The sequence below is a fragment of the Acanthisitta chloris genome, unplaced genomic scaffold, assembly GCF_000695815.1.
Source record: "Acanthisitta chloris isolate BGI_N310 unplaced genomic scaffold, ASM69581v1 scaffold35095, whole genome shotgun sequence".
In the NCBI taxonomy this organism is placed as follows: Eukaryota; Metazoa; Chordata; class Aves; order Passeriformes; family Acanthisittidae; genus Acanthisitta; species Acanthisitta chloris.
In genome coordinates this window covers 5,039-16,673 of record NW_008676068.1, presented here as the reverse complement: position 1 = coordinate 16,673, position 11,635 = coordinate 5,039, and the positions used below count along the sequence as shown (strand labels likewise).

Sequence of the window (11,635 nt, the reverse complement as noted above, 5' to 3'; positions counted from 1 at the left end):
GAAGCAAGCATTAGGGCAAGCGAGGGTAGTTGCTGGAAGTAATGCAAAGTAGATCTTCCAAATCTATTATTTATAGGAGGAGGAAAGGATTGTGTATTCCTGCAGGAGCTGTCCCTGGGCTCCGCTCCATCCGCAACAAAGCCAAACACTCCCAGCCTCTCTATTATTAGCAGAAAGTTCTAGTTGGGGGAAGGAGTTTTCCTCCCTGAGGCTGGAAGTGATCACTCTATCCTCTTTGATAGGGAAAACCAGGGATTTGCCCCTGTTTTCCCCCCATTGCAGTGTGGATGCTCCTGCTCCATGTGACCTTGGGTGAGTCCCTTGCTCACCCATGTCCCCCCCACAAATGGGTCTGATATCCCAGCACTGCTGCTCTTCCCCAGACACTCAGCTAAACCTGTGCCCCCCAAACCTGTGCCCACCCCAGGAGCTCTCCTGGCTCTGCTGGGACACTTCATTCCCAGCAGGAGTTTGGTGCTGCAGTGCGGATTGTGGAGGTGGCAATGGGGACTTAAATGAACAATTTGCTTCTTTAAGTGACCTTGTTAATCAGAGCCTTCTGGTTTGGCACAGGAATAGGCTCTGTGTGAAGCCAGTGGAGCACTAATTACCCACGTGCTTCACTTCTCCTTTTTTTTTTGCCCCAAATATTTTTACATATCCAAGTTTTCCATGAAGCCAAGGTGAGCCTCAAATCTCTCCTGACTCCTCAGGGAGTGATGGAGAAACCCCTGCAACACTGCAGAGCAGGAGGTGGAGGATGGGAATTCCATCCTTTTCCTCCCTGCATCTTTTGTCATGGCTTGGAGTTTGTGATTTCAGTGGGGCAGTTTTGTAAGCTCCTGTATTCCATCTTTTCCTTGGGATAACCTCCCCAGTGCCTCTGTTGGAGTTCTGCTGGAGTTGCTCTGTGCCCTGCAAAGGTTTGGGCTGAGCTCTGGTCCTGGTAGGAGGAACTGGCAGCTCTGGGATGCTGGTGTTGGTGCTGGGACCTGATGGGATGTGAGCAGTCCTTTCCAGACTGGGAGGAATCCAGGGCAGCAGGATGGGAGGATGAATGGCCCATGGTTGGACTCTGCAGAGGAATTTGGAGGGGTTGTGTAGTTTTCAGCTGTGCTGCAGGCAGAGGAAGCAATTCAGATGCAGGTGCTGTGAGTGATGCAGGTGGGAGGCTGCAGCTGGGGGTCCCAGCTGGTACCTCCATCCTTTGAAGGGGTAGGTGGGGGAAAACCTGGGGGTGTGAAGTAGCTGAGCTGCAAAACTTTCCCCCATCAGCAGGAGGCCCTAAGGAAGGAGCAATCTGTATCCTCCTTGTGCTCTGGTCAGCACTGCAGCAAAGCTCTTTGCAGAGGGATTGTCTTCTCTTTTAGTCCCACCTTAAGGGCTGTAAAGGGAGGTTTGACCTGAGCACCTTTGCAAGTGATATCTTATGGGTGATGCCACCCCTGGAGCCACGAGCTGTTTCCTCTGCTCTTGGGGCCATGCTGAGAGTGACCCAGGAGGGACAGTGACTGGCAGTGCCACCACAGCATCCCTGGCACTGTGCAGGGATGAGCAGCTGTGCAGGGGATGGATCCTGCCCTGGGCTGGGCTGGGGGACACTGCTCTGCCCAAGGTGATCAGCCTCCAATAAAACACTGGTTTTCCCTCAGAAGAGATGATGGGATGGATGGATCCATCCCTGAGCTGTGGGTAGTGCTGGACAGCATCAGTCTGGGCTTTGCCATCCAATCCCCATCCCCATGCAGTGAACAGGGACAGTGGGAAAACACCCACAGAAAATGGGAATAAAACAACATTCAAGCTCTGGATTTGACATCAGCTTGTATTTTAATAGAAACTTAGTTAAAGTCAGTTTTGCTGAAAGGAGAAGGGTTTGCAGAACCATTTCTTGATGAGCCTTAGGAGATGAGTGGACAGACTGTTTTGTTCAGATCCTGTTGCCACATCCTCCTTCGGTGCCTCTCCTAGGTCCATTTGCTCAAACTCAGGAGGAGTTTCTTGCAGAGAGTGTTTGGTTTGGGGGGAGAAAAATCCACAAACTAGAAAACTTTCTCTGCAGTGGAACCTCTTCCCTCCCAGCTCTGAAGCCTCATAATTACTGTGAGCTCAGGTGTCTCATTAATTACATCAGTGCTGAGCTTGGCTGTGCTGCCCTCCTGGGAGGGGGTGGTTGTAGGCTCCTGTGCATCAAGATAGTCACTAAAAGGACATTCCTTCTCCTCTTCCTGCTGCAGATTCTCTTAAATCCCTTCCTGGTGTGATTTGAGGGTTCTTGTTGTTTCTTCCCAACAGCCTGGTGGAAAGCTCCAGCTTTCCTTCATTGGCATCACTGCTAGCTGAGAGCCCAGTGGTTTCCTGAGGTGCTGAGGTGTCTGTTGGTGTTGGGGCACCACTGTGCCCACCCTGCCCGGCCGGGGCCCGCGGCGGCCGGCGATGACCGACGCCGTGGTGGGAGGCAGCTCCGACCGGTGGATGTGCCCCAGCGACAGGACCATGTCTCTCCGAGCCAGGTGAGAGGAGGAGGCTGAGGGAGGGAGGGAGGAGAGTGTCCCCAGGCTGGGAGGTGACACAGGTACAGCCACCTCAGCTCATCCTCTGGGGACATCGGGAGTTGGGTTTCTGCGGGTTGGATGGACACGTTTTGCCATGTTCTCTCCTAGATGTCCTGAGCCAGGTGGTGGGACAGGCCCATGGGGTGGCTGTGTGGTGCTGCTGAGGAGCTCTGGCTGTCCTGACTCCTTCCAGTGTGGCCACCACACAGGGTGATGCTGCATCCCAGCACATCTGTCCCAGCTGGGTGCTGGGTGCTGCATGGGTGTGGGTTTGGGTGCCTGGATAATGCCAGGGCTGAGCAAAGCTCATGTTTGGAGCTGCTTTGGGAGAGTATTGGTGGCCCATGGGGAGGGACATGCTGTTGGGGACCATCACCCTGATGTTGGGTCGTTGCTGTCTGTGCCTCTTCATCCCTCCTCTCATCCTTTTTGCCCTTGTTGAAATACTCATATGAAGTTCTCATATCAAAAACCTGTGAATGAAATATGGGGCTGGTCTTTTTTTTTTTTTTTTTTTTTTGGACATATTGCTCTTTACCTGCGACTCTGATGGTCTTGAGAGAACAAGGAAAACCTTGTTTTGGATGCCAAAAATAATAACAAATTGAGTTTGGGCAGCATTGCACAGGGTTTTAATGAATTTAAGGTTCAAGACCATGTGCTTCTGTTCAATCCAGGGGGAAAAGAGTAAGGAAAGGTTTTCAGATGAGCAGAAGGTTGAGGGTATGAGGGACATTTGCCTCTTGCATCCTTCCTTGCTGCATTCTGAGTGGCAGACGTTACCCTGTCACCAGGTTAGCGCTGCCTGACGCCCAGGCTGGGTGAAAGGATCCTTGGAAATGATGTTAGGGGAGGAAACACTCCCATGCTTGCTGAAATGTTCCCAAAAAAACCCACCCACTCCTGCACCATCACCCTGGTAAACCTGGTGCTCCACAGCACAGAGCAGAGTACAAAATGAGCTGTGTTGGTTGGTGCTGAATGTGGAAATAATGAGAATATTTTTGAAAAGGATTTTTTTTTTCCTCCATGTCAGTGGTCGATAGATCAGTAAATCAGTGTGTTAAGGGGTTGGAATGGAGCTTAGAGATCATCCAGCCCCAACTCCTGCCCTGGGCAGGGACACCTCCTACCAGAGCAGGTTGCTCAAGGCTCATCCAACCTGGCTGTGAACACTGCCAGGGCTGGGGCAGCCACAGCCTCCCTGGGCCCCCTGTGCCAGTGTCTCACCACCCTCACAGGGAAAACTTCTGCCTAAGATCTAACCTAAACTTCCCCTCCTTCAATTTGAACCCGTTACCCCTTGTCCTGTCCTTGCAGCTCCTAACACAGATCCCTCTGCAGCTTCCATAGAATCATAGATCATCAAGGTTGGGGGAGACCTCTAAGATCCAACCCTTACCTTAACCTATCACTGCTGTAACCTCTGAACCCTAAACCATAACCTCCAGTGCCAGATCAGACACCTCTTCAACCTCTCTAGGGATGGTGACTCCACCACCATCTCCCTGGGCAATATCCCACCCTGACAGAGTCAGACACTAGAATGTTGCTTGAGGCATAAAAGACAAATATTTCCATATGAAACCCCCCCAAAATAAAGAACTTCCAGCCACGAGTAGAGACAATTGCAGGCTAGAAGGGATTTGGAGGATGAGAAGGTGTTGCACCTCTACTCATGAGCTTGGGAGTTGACACTTGGCTGTTGCCCATGCACACCCATGATCCATGGATCAATCCTGTTCCTGCTGTCCCCACAGGCTCCCCCCCTCTGGCTGGACAGCACGGGGTGCTCAGCCCGAGCGGCAGCGCAAGGGTGAGGAGCTGACGGATGAGGAGAAGGAGATCATCAACCGAGTCATCGCCCGCGCCGAGAAGATGGAGGAGATGGAGCAGGAGCGCATCGGGTAAGAAAGGTCCCACCTCCTACATCCCCCTGGTGCTGCTGGGGATGGAGGGACCCCAAGCTGTGCTGGTACAGAGGCAGGAAACTCTTGCTTGGCTGCTTTCCTGGGCAGCAGCTACTGCAGTGCAGTGTTTCTCCTGAAAGGAGCCTGCGGGGGATCTTTGGTCCTTGGCCAGGAGGAACCTGTGCGCAGGGGAGGGAACTGCTCCGTGTGCTGCTGCTGCTGCTCCCTGTGCCGTGGACAAAGGATTTGTACTCACACTCGTTTTGCTGCTCTAAAAGGGATCATTAATAACCTTTCATTCAGTGAAGCTGCTTGTGCAGTGCTGAGCCTGAAAGACTCAGCTCACCGGGAGAGGTTTTGGCTTGGTTTGGGAGCTTACGCACGTGGCTGGAGGGGTGGTGGGTCTATCCCAGGGGTTAAACCCTCCTGCCATCCTGAAATGAGCTGTCTGAGTGATGCTGAGTAGGGCTGAGTGGTGCTGAGGGCTGGGCATGTGCTGGACCAGCTCCTGGGGGTGCCCACACAGAGGGTGAGAACTGCCCCTGTTTGCTTTCTTGCCTCTCTGCTCTGCCTGGGCAAAGGTGCCAGGTGAAATATGCTAATGATGAGCTATCAGCTTGCTCTGCTGGGGTTGGTTTTCCAGAGGGCATCTCTGTAATCCTGTTTGCCAGGCATCACACCTGCTCTCCTTACAGAGGGGCAGCTTCTTCTTGCTGAGCTTAAGCATCAACAGCTCTTTTTCCTTGCAGGGAAAACACTCAAGCCCAGGCAGGAGCCACAGTCTCCACTGCTTCAGGGAGTGCCAAAGCCTCTCCCATAGCTCAGAGACAGAGTTTGCTGTCCCTGAAATGCTCAGTGTGTGTTTGTGCATGATGGGGTGCTGTGGCTGCAGCCAAAGTGGTGGATTTCTTTATTCTCCTGTAGGAACCCTGGGTTAGGAAGGAGGTGTGTGAGCTGCCTGGGCAGATTTTGCCCTGGCAGAGGTTGTTCTCACTGCATGAGCTCATCACATAGCCCACGGGTGTGCTGCTCCCCCAGGCTGGGGGTACCTCCCCTGCTTGGCATCACCTCGTGTTACACCACGCAGCACTTTCCCCTCCTCTCCTTTTTTGGCAGAAACCCGGTGAAAAAGTTCTGAATGGTGGTGATTCATTCCCCAAAAGTGCTTACAAACAGCCTTTCCTTGGCTTTGCCCATTTGCAGCCCTGTAAGAATTACTCTCCAACACGATGCTCTTCGGCTCAGGCATAAATCAACTTCAGCAGGGAGGGGAAGGGGGCAGAGAGATTTATTTTGCAGCGTGCAGCTGTTTGCCAACCTGCAGAAACTCTGCCTTGTGCCTTGGTTAGGCCAGGAGGAGGTTTGCTCATCCTCATTCATGAAAAGCTGCGGGCTGGGAGCAGGGAATGCTGGCGGATGCGAGTCCCTCCCTCGTGGAGGCGAAGCGGGAGCTGTGCCAGCCCCTTTGTGTTTGTTGGCTTGCACAACAAGAGCTGTAGGATGTTCAGCTCCAGAAATATGGGACAGAGTCTGTATCAGCCTCGTACAGAATCAGCCAGTCAGGAGCTGCTCGGATGTTATCCAGGATAGCTCCTTATATTACAGACTAATCCAGGTTTGCCAGTGGCCTCTGGCAGGGAGGCTGTGGCTGTCCCTTCCTTGGACAGGCTGCTCCTGGAAAGCCTGATTTTTTTTGGGGGGGATTTTCTGGGATTTTCTACTCCTGTAAGGACAAAAATTTAAGATGCATTAAACCCAGAGCAGCTGTGGCTGCTCCATCCCTGGGAGTGTTCCAGGCCAGGCTGGACAGGGTTTGGAGCAGCCTGGTCTGATGGAAGGTGTCCCTGCCCAGGGCAGGGGGTGAGACTGGATGGGCTTTCAGATTCCTTCCACCCTAAGAGCTGTAGGATGTTCAACACAGAAATATGGGGAGCTGCTCCTGGAAAGCCTGATTTTTCTGGGATTTTACTGGATTTTCTGTTCCTGTAAGGGCTAAAATTTAAGATGCATTAAAGCCCAGAGCAGCTGTGGCTGCTCCATCCCTGGGAGTGTTCCAGGCCAGGTTAGATGAGGCTTGGAGCAACCTGGGCTAGGGGAAGGTGTCCCTGCCCAGGGCAGGGGGTGGAATGAGATGAGCTTTAAGGTCCTTCCAACCCAAATCATTGTGGGATTCCCTGAAATCCCTGTTTTGGTTAATATGAGGAATATCTCATATGTGGAGTGAGTGCCCCTTCCAAAGGAGGAATCTGTGGCAAATACTTAGACTTGTCACACTAAGTGGATGTGTTTGAGGGATTCATTTGAGCATTCCTGAAGCCTCCAGCTGTGTTCTGGCTGCAGATGAACCTCCTTGGGCCTCCGATCCTCCTGATTCAGTGCCCTCCATCTCCTGCCCTCTCCTGTCCTTTCTGTATCCACCATCCCACCAGCTCCTTGCCTCAGCCAGGGTGGGAACAAATCAATGCTGCTTGTTGAGCTGCTGTTTGTGGAATTGGACTTCATGTCAAATACAGCTCAAATTAATCCAGTGAAAGGGTATTTTTAGCACTGAGGGAGGATGGAGCCCGTGGGAGACGTGAGCTGGATGCCGATGAGCCCTGGAGGACAGGGACACTTTGTGGGGTTTTTTTTTGGCTGGGTCATTGTCTCCTGGCACAGAGAAGGATAAGAGGAGCTGAAATCACCTTAAACATGACCCAGCAATGTGTCCAGCTGGAGTTGAGGGACTCTAGAGCTGCTGGGAGGCTGGAGGTTGAGCAGAGGATTGGAGGTCCATGTTGGCAGGGCTGAATCTGCTCTTGGCCTGTCTTGGCTTGGGCTCCTGCTCAGGGGGTGGCTGTGCTCTCTCCAGTGGTGGTGATGCTCCAGCTGCAGTCCCCAAAGAGCCTGTTCCTCCCAGCTGACACAGGAGCACCTGCAGGCACTAATTGACTCCATTCTGCATCTATAATTGGGTGTCATCAATAACCCACTGAGTCTGCTCTGCTGCCTAATGAGTTCCAGCATGCTCTTGGCATTGAAGAAAACATCCAAAACCACCCAAAGTTAGGAAATGTGATATTTCTGGAGAGCACCCTGTGGCATGGAGCTGCCTCTCCAGGGGCTGAGGTGACACATGGATTCAGCCCTGCCCCTCTCAGTGTGGTGTCCTGCCTGGCTCCCCATGGGTCACAGCCTTTCCTCCAAGAGGACCAGCTGTTGAGCAGGATTGCATTGGAGTTTGGCTGCTTGTTGCTGGGCTGACACATGGGCAGTGCTGGAGCAGATGGCTGAATTCACAGGGGATTAAGTCCTTAACCTTAGTAGCCAACAGCAGGGATGCTCTCTGGGGACCACAGCCTGGGATCTTCTTCCTTGTGTGCAGACAGCATCAAACTAAAAACAGGCCAAGGAAGGGCAGGGAGGTTGCTGGAGACAGAAATGTCTCCTGAGATGCCAACTTGTAGAGGAGATGAGGTTAAGTCATAGCCAGGAAACACCTGATGTGCTGCTCGAGACTTCGTGAGGTTTGGAGTGGGTTTTTTACCACTCCTCAAACCTTCCTCTCATTTCTGAGCCTGCAAAATAACAACCCTCCTGTATCACACCCCAGGAGACAGCAAGCACCTGGAGTGATGCATGAGCATGGAATGGGATCCTGGGGAAAACCTGAGTCCCCCCCAGGCCTCCTTGGGCATCTTCCCTGCATGGTGAGGCCTCTCAGCCTGTAAGAGCCCAAATGATGCTGTGCCTTTAGTTACCTGCACACTTGTAGGGCAAGCAAATTACTTCTCATTTCTCATCCCAATTTTAATTATGTTTTCTTTAATCTGCAGCTTGGCTGCTTTGCCTGCCTCTTCCATACCAGGAAAATTAGCCTTAATTTAATATTCAGCCCTTTAAGGCACATGATTTCCCCAAGGAGGCAAAGCAGTGCTTAATTCTGGAGGCACTTTGTGACCTCCTTTGTGTTTTACTGGAGTTTCTTTGCCATGGATGTGGTGGTTGGGTTTGTCCCTGCTGGTTCCAGTGTGCTCCTGGCTCATGGTGTCCTGGATCAAGTGGTTCCTCATGGATCAGCTCCTACTCTCACCACTTTTGCTGCATTAAATATCCTCCCTGACACAACTTCCAACCCATTAGGCACAGCTTTACCTTTCCTTTCTGCAGTGGCGATGAATATTTCAGCACAACAAACCCTCATGTGCCTGTTCCACTGTTAAGTCTTGTTCCCTGGAATCATCAGCACTTAATGCCAGTGACTTTCTGTCCTTCTCTGCATCCCTCTGGTCCTGGTGGAAGAGGAAATGCTGATGCTGCAGCCCTGTGAGTTTCATGGAGCTGTTTAGGTTGGAAAGGGCCTCTAAGGTCAACCATGACCCCAACACTGCCAAACCCACCACTGTTTCCATCCCATCTAGGGTTGGGCCCAGCCTGAGGTGGTTGATTCCTCATGTCTGTGGGTTCCTTTTCCTGCCACAGACCACAGGAGATGTTTTCAGGTCTCCCATGACCATGAGCCCTTCCCTGCACTCTCCAGGGCTCTGGGGTATGGACAGGAGCACCTGAGAAAGTCCTCACCACCCTGAGCCTACTCCCCTTCCCCTTCCAAGCCATATTTATGTTGCTGGGCCAATATTATATTACCAGGAGACTGTTTTATTGCTGTTATCTCAGGTACACGCCGAGCATTTCAGATACAGCTCCTTAAATCTCCCATCAGTGACTAATCCCTACTTCCTTGGCAGATGATGGATGTTCTCCCCCTCCACAGGGGATCAGCAATGTTCCCAGTGCTGGGCTGAGCCAGCTCCCTGCCACTGCCTTCAATTCCTCCTCTCTTGGCTTTCTTCTCCCCTGTTTTAATAATTTGAAGGAGATTTCCTGCCCTTTGAAGTTAGTCTTGGAGAGGCCAGAGGGATGGGCACTTTGAAGTGTGGATAAGGGTGAGGAAGATGCTGCTGTAGCCCTGGAGACATGTAAAGGAGAGGGAGGAACTGAAGGGTTTACGTGCAAGGAGACATGTAAAGGAGAGGGAGGAACTGGAGGGCTGGTTTACGTGCAATAAAAGTGATAAAGAAATGATATCTAGGGGAGGGGAAAGCTCGTGGGAAGGCAGAGAGCTTGTCCCTGGCAAGAGAAGAGCTTCCCTTGCTGTCAGTGGGATAACAGTGTGGAGCTCTAGAGGTGCTGGAGGAGCTTCCCAGCCCAGAAAGCTCAGCACAACACTCCTTTGCTTTCCCTTCCAGGTTCACCCCAGGACTTAAACGGTAGCTTTTTTATGCAGTGCTCTCACAGCAGTGTTTGAATCGGGGAGGGGGGAAAAAAAAACCCTAATTTCTCCTCCTTGAATAGATGTTTTAATTAGGGAAATGTGCTTTGCTTGCAACTGGTGCCACAGGTGTGTGTACTGGCTGCCAGAGCTGCTTCCAGAAACCACTTAAGGAGCTGTTGCTGGTAAATGAGAGACTGGGAGAGATTTTTTGCAGCTAAATAATGAATCTCTTGAAATGCAAAGGCTTTTTTTTTTTTTTCCCTCTTTGATTGTGCCATTTGTTCTAGTTTCTATAATAAGTTTGTTTGGGCTTGCAGATTTCCAAAGGGAAGCTGCTTTGCTTGGAGCTCTTGCAGTGCAGTGAGGGGGATTGCAGGAGCTACAGGACTTGCACATGTGCTTCACTGCTGGGAAATTAAAGGGCTTTTCCTCCTGGAATGTTTCCCCTGGGGAGGTGGGAGTGATGTGCTGTGACAGAGGCTGCTGGTGCTGGTCACTGGGGGCTCGTGGTGGGGACCCTGCCCTGCATGGGGTGGGTGTGGGCTGGGATTCATTCTGGTTGAGCCAGAAATGCTTGGGGAACAGCCAGTTTCCAGGTTTTAGTTGGAATGCTGCTGGCTGGGTGTTCATGGGATGATGCAGCTCTCCTGGAGCTGCTGGGATCTCTGTGCTTGCAGCAGGGTGTGTTGGCCATGGAGCTTGGGAAGGCACTGGAGGTGGATGGTGGCTCCAGCAGCTGGATTATCCTGCAGGAAGACATCCCCTATGGATCTGAAGGGCAGGGATAGTCAGCTGATTCTCTTGGGTACATCCCAGACTGGTTTGGGTTGGAAGAACCTTCAAACTCATCCAGTTCCACCCCCTGCCATGGACAGGGACACCTCCCAGTAGAGCCCAGGTTGCTCCAAGCCTCATCCAATGCTGGAGCAAGGAGTTAGGCTAGCAGATAACTTCTCCATGAAGAGCAAAGTGGGAAGGCACAAACTCACCTCTCCATGGTGTGAGGATGTTATTTTCCAAGCAAAGGATGCAAGCAGGAGTTGCTGTATTTAGAGCCCCTGTGGTCATGGTGCAGCTGAAGCTTCAGGAGAAGGAGAGTGGAGGAACTTGTGAGCTCACCCATCTGCTGTCTGGTGACACTGTAGCTGTGAGAACAGTGATTTCTCCCACTGCTGGCTCTGTCTGGCTCCACTGCTGCCCACCCAGCCCAGCAATCCCATCTCCCTGCTGGGAACAGGCTGCAGGTTCATTAAGAACTGCCAGGAGGCACCTCCTCACTGGCAGCCTGGATGGAGCCCAGGGGATCAGCCCCTGCGTGGGGAGGAGTGGGAGATTCCCTGGTGGGTTTTAGCAGAGCTGATGTCTTCCACCTAGAAGAGATGTTGTGATAACACAGCTCTGGTTGGATAATGTATGCAGAGTCCTGGAGCTGCAGCTCTGTGCTGGGCTTCACTGGTGGTTGGAGAAGTGCTGCAAGATGGTTCTCTTAACTGCAGTAGGGCATTTAGGAACAGTCAGAGGCTGCATGTTCCACAGTGCTTTGCTTTAGGAAGGAATTCCTCCCTGGGAGGTGCTGAGACACTGGCACAGGTTGCCCAGAGCAGCTGTGGCTGCTCCAGCCCTGGGAGTGTTCCAGGCCAGTTGGATGGGGCCTGGAGCAGTGAGCAGAGGGAGGTGAGTGTGGATCCCCAGGGGCTCCCCCTGCTCTGTGGGATGTGCTCCCTGCCCTTGCTGTCACCCTGTGCACTGTCCCCACCCCAGACTTTTGGGACAGAAGCAGCTCCAGCTGGTGGGATGCTCCCAGTGATTTCCAGCCTGGTCCTCAGCACCACTAAGTCTTGCCCAGTTGCTTCAGTCTGGTCCTTCTAGGCTGGTCTTGTTTTCTGTATGAAATGACATTTATTTGTGTCTTTGCA

General features: G+C 52.2%; 1 protein-coding gene across 1 annotated transcript in view; it reads left to right on the top strand.

The window, feature by feature from the left end:
- Window positions 1–2,436: 2,436 nt before the first annotated feature.
- LOC103803424 (rabphilin-3A-like) overlaps window positions 2,437–11,635 on the top strand; it is a gene marked incomplete at its 3' end in the record, with an annotated part of 12,206 nt that continues 3,007 nt past the window's right edge. Inside the window, exons 1-2 of the mRNA XM_009075977.1 lie at window positions 2,437–2,513; window positions 4,316–4,462. Of these exons, the coding sequence (XP_009074225.1) occupies window positions 2,437–2,513; window positions 4,316–4,462 (224 nt within the window). The remainder of the gene's footprint in view (window positions 2,514–4,315; window positions 4,463–11,635) is intronic.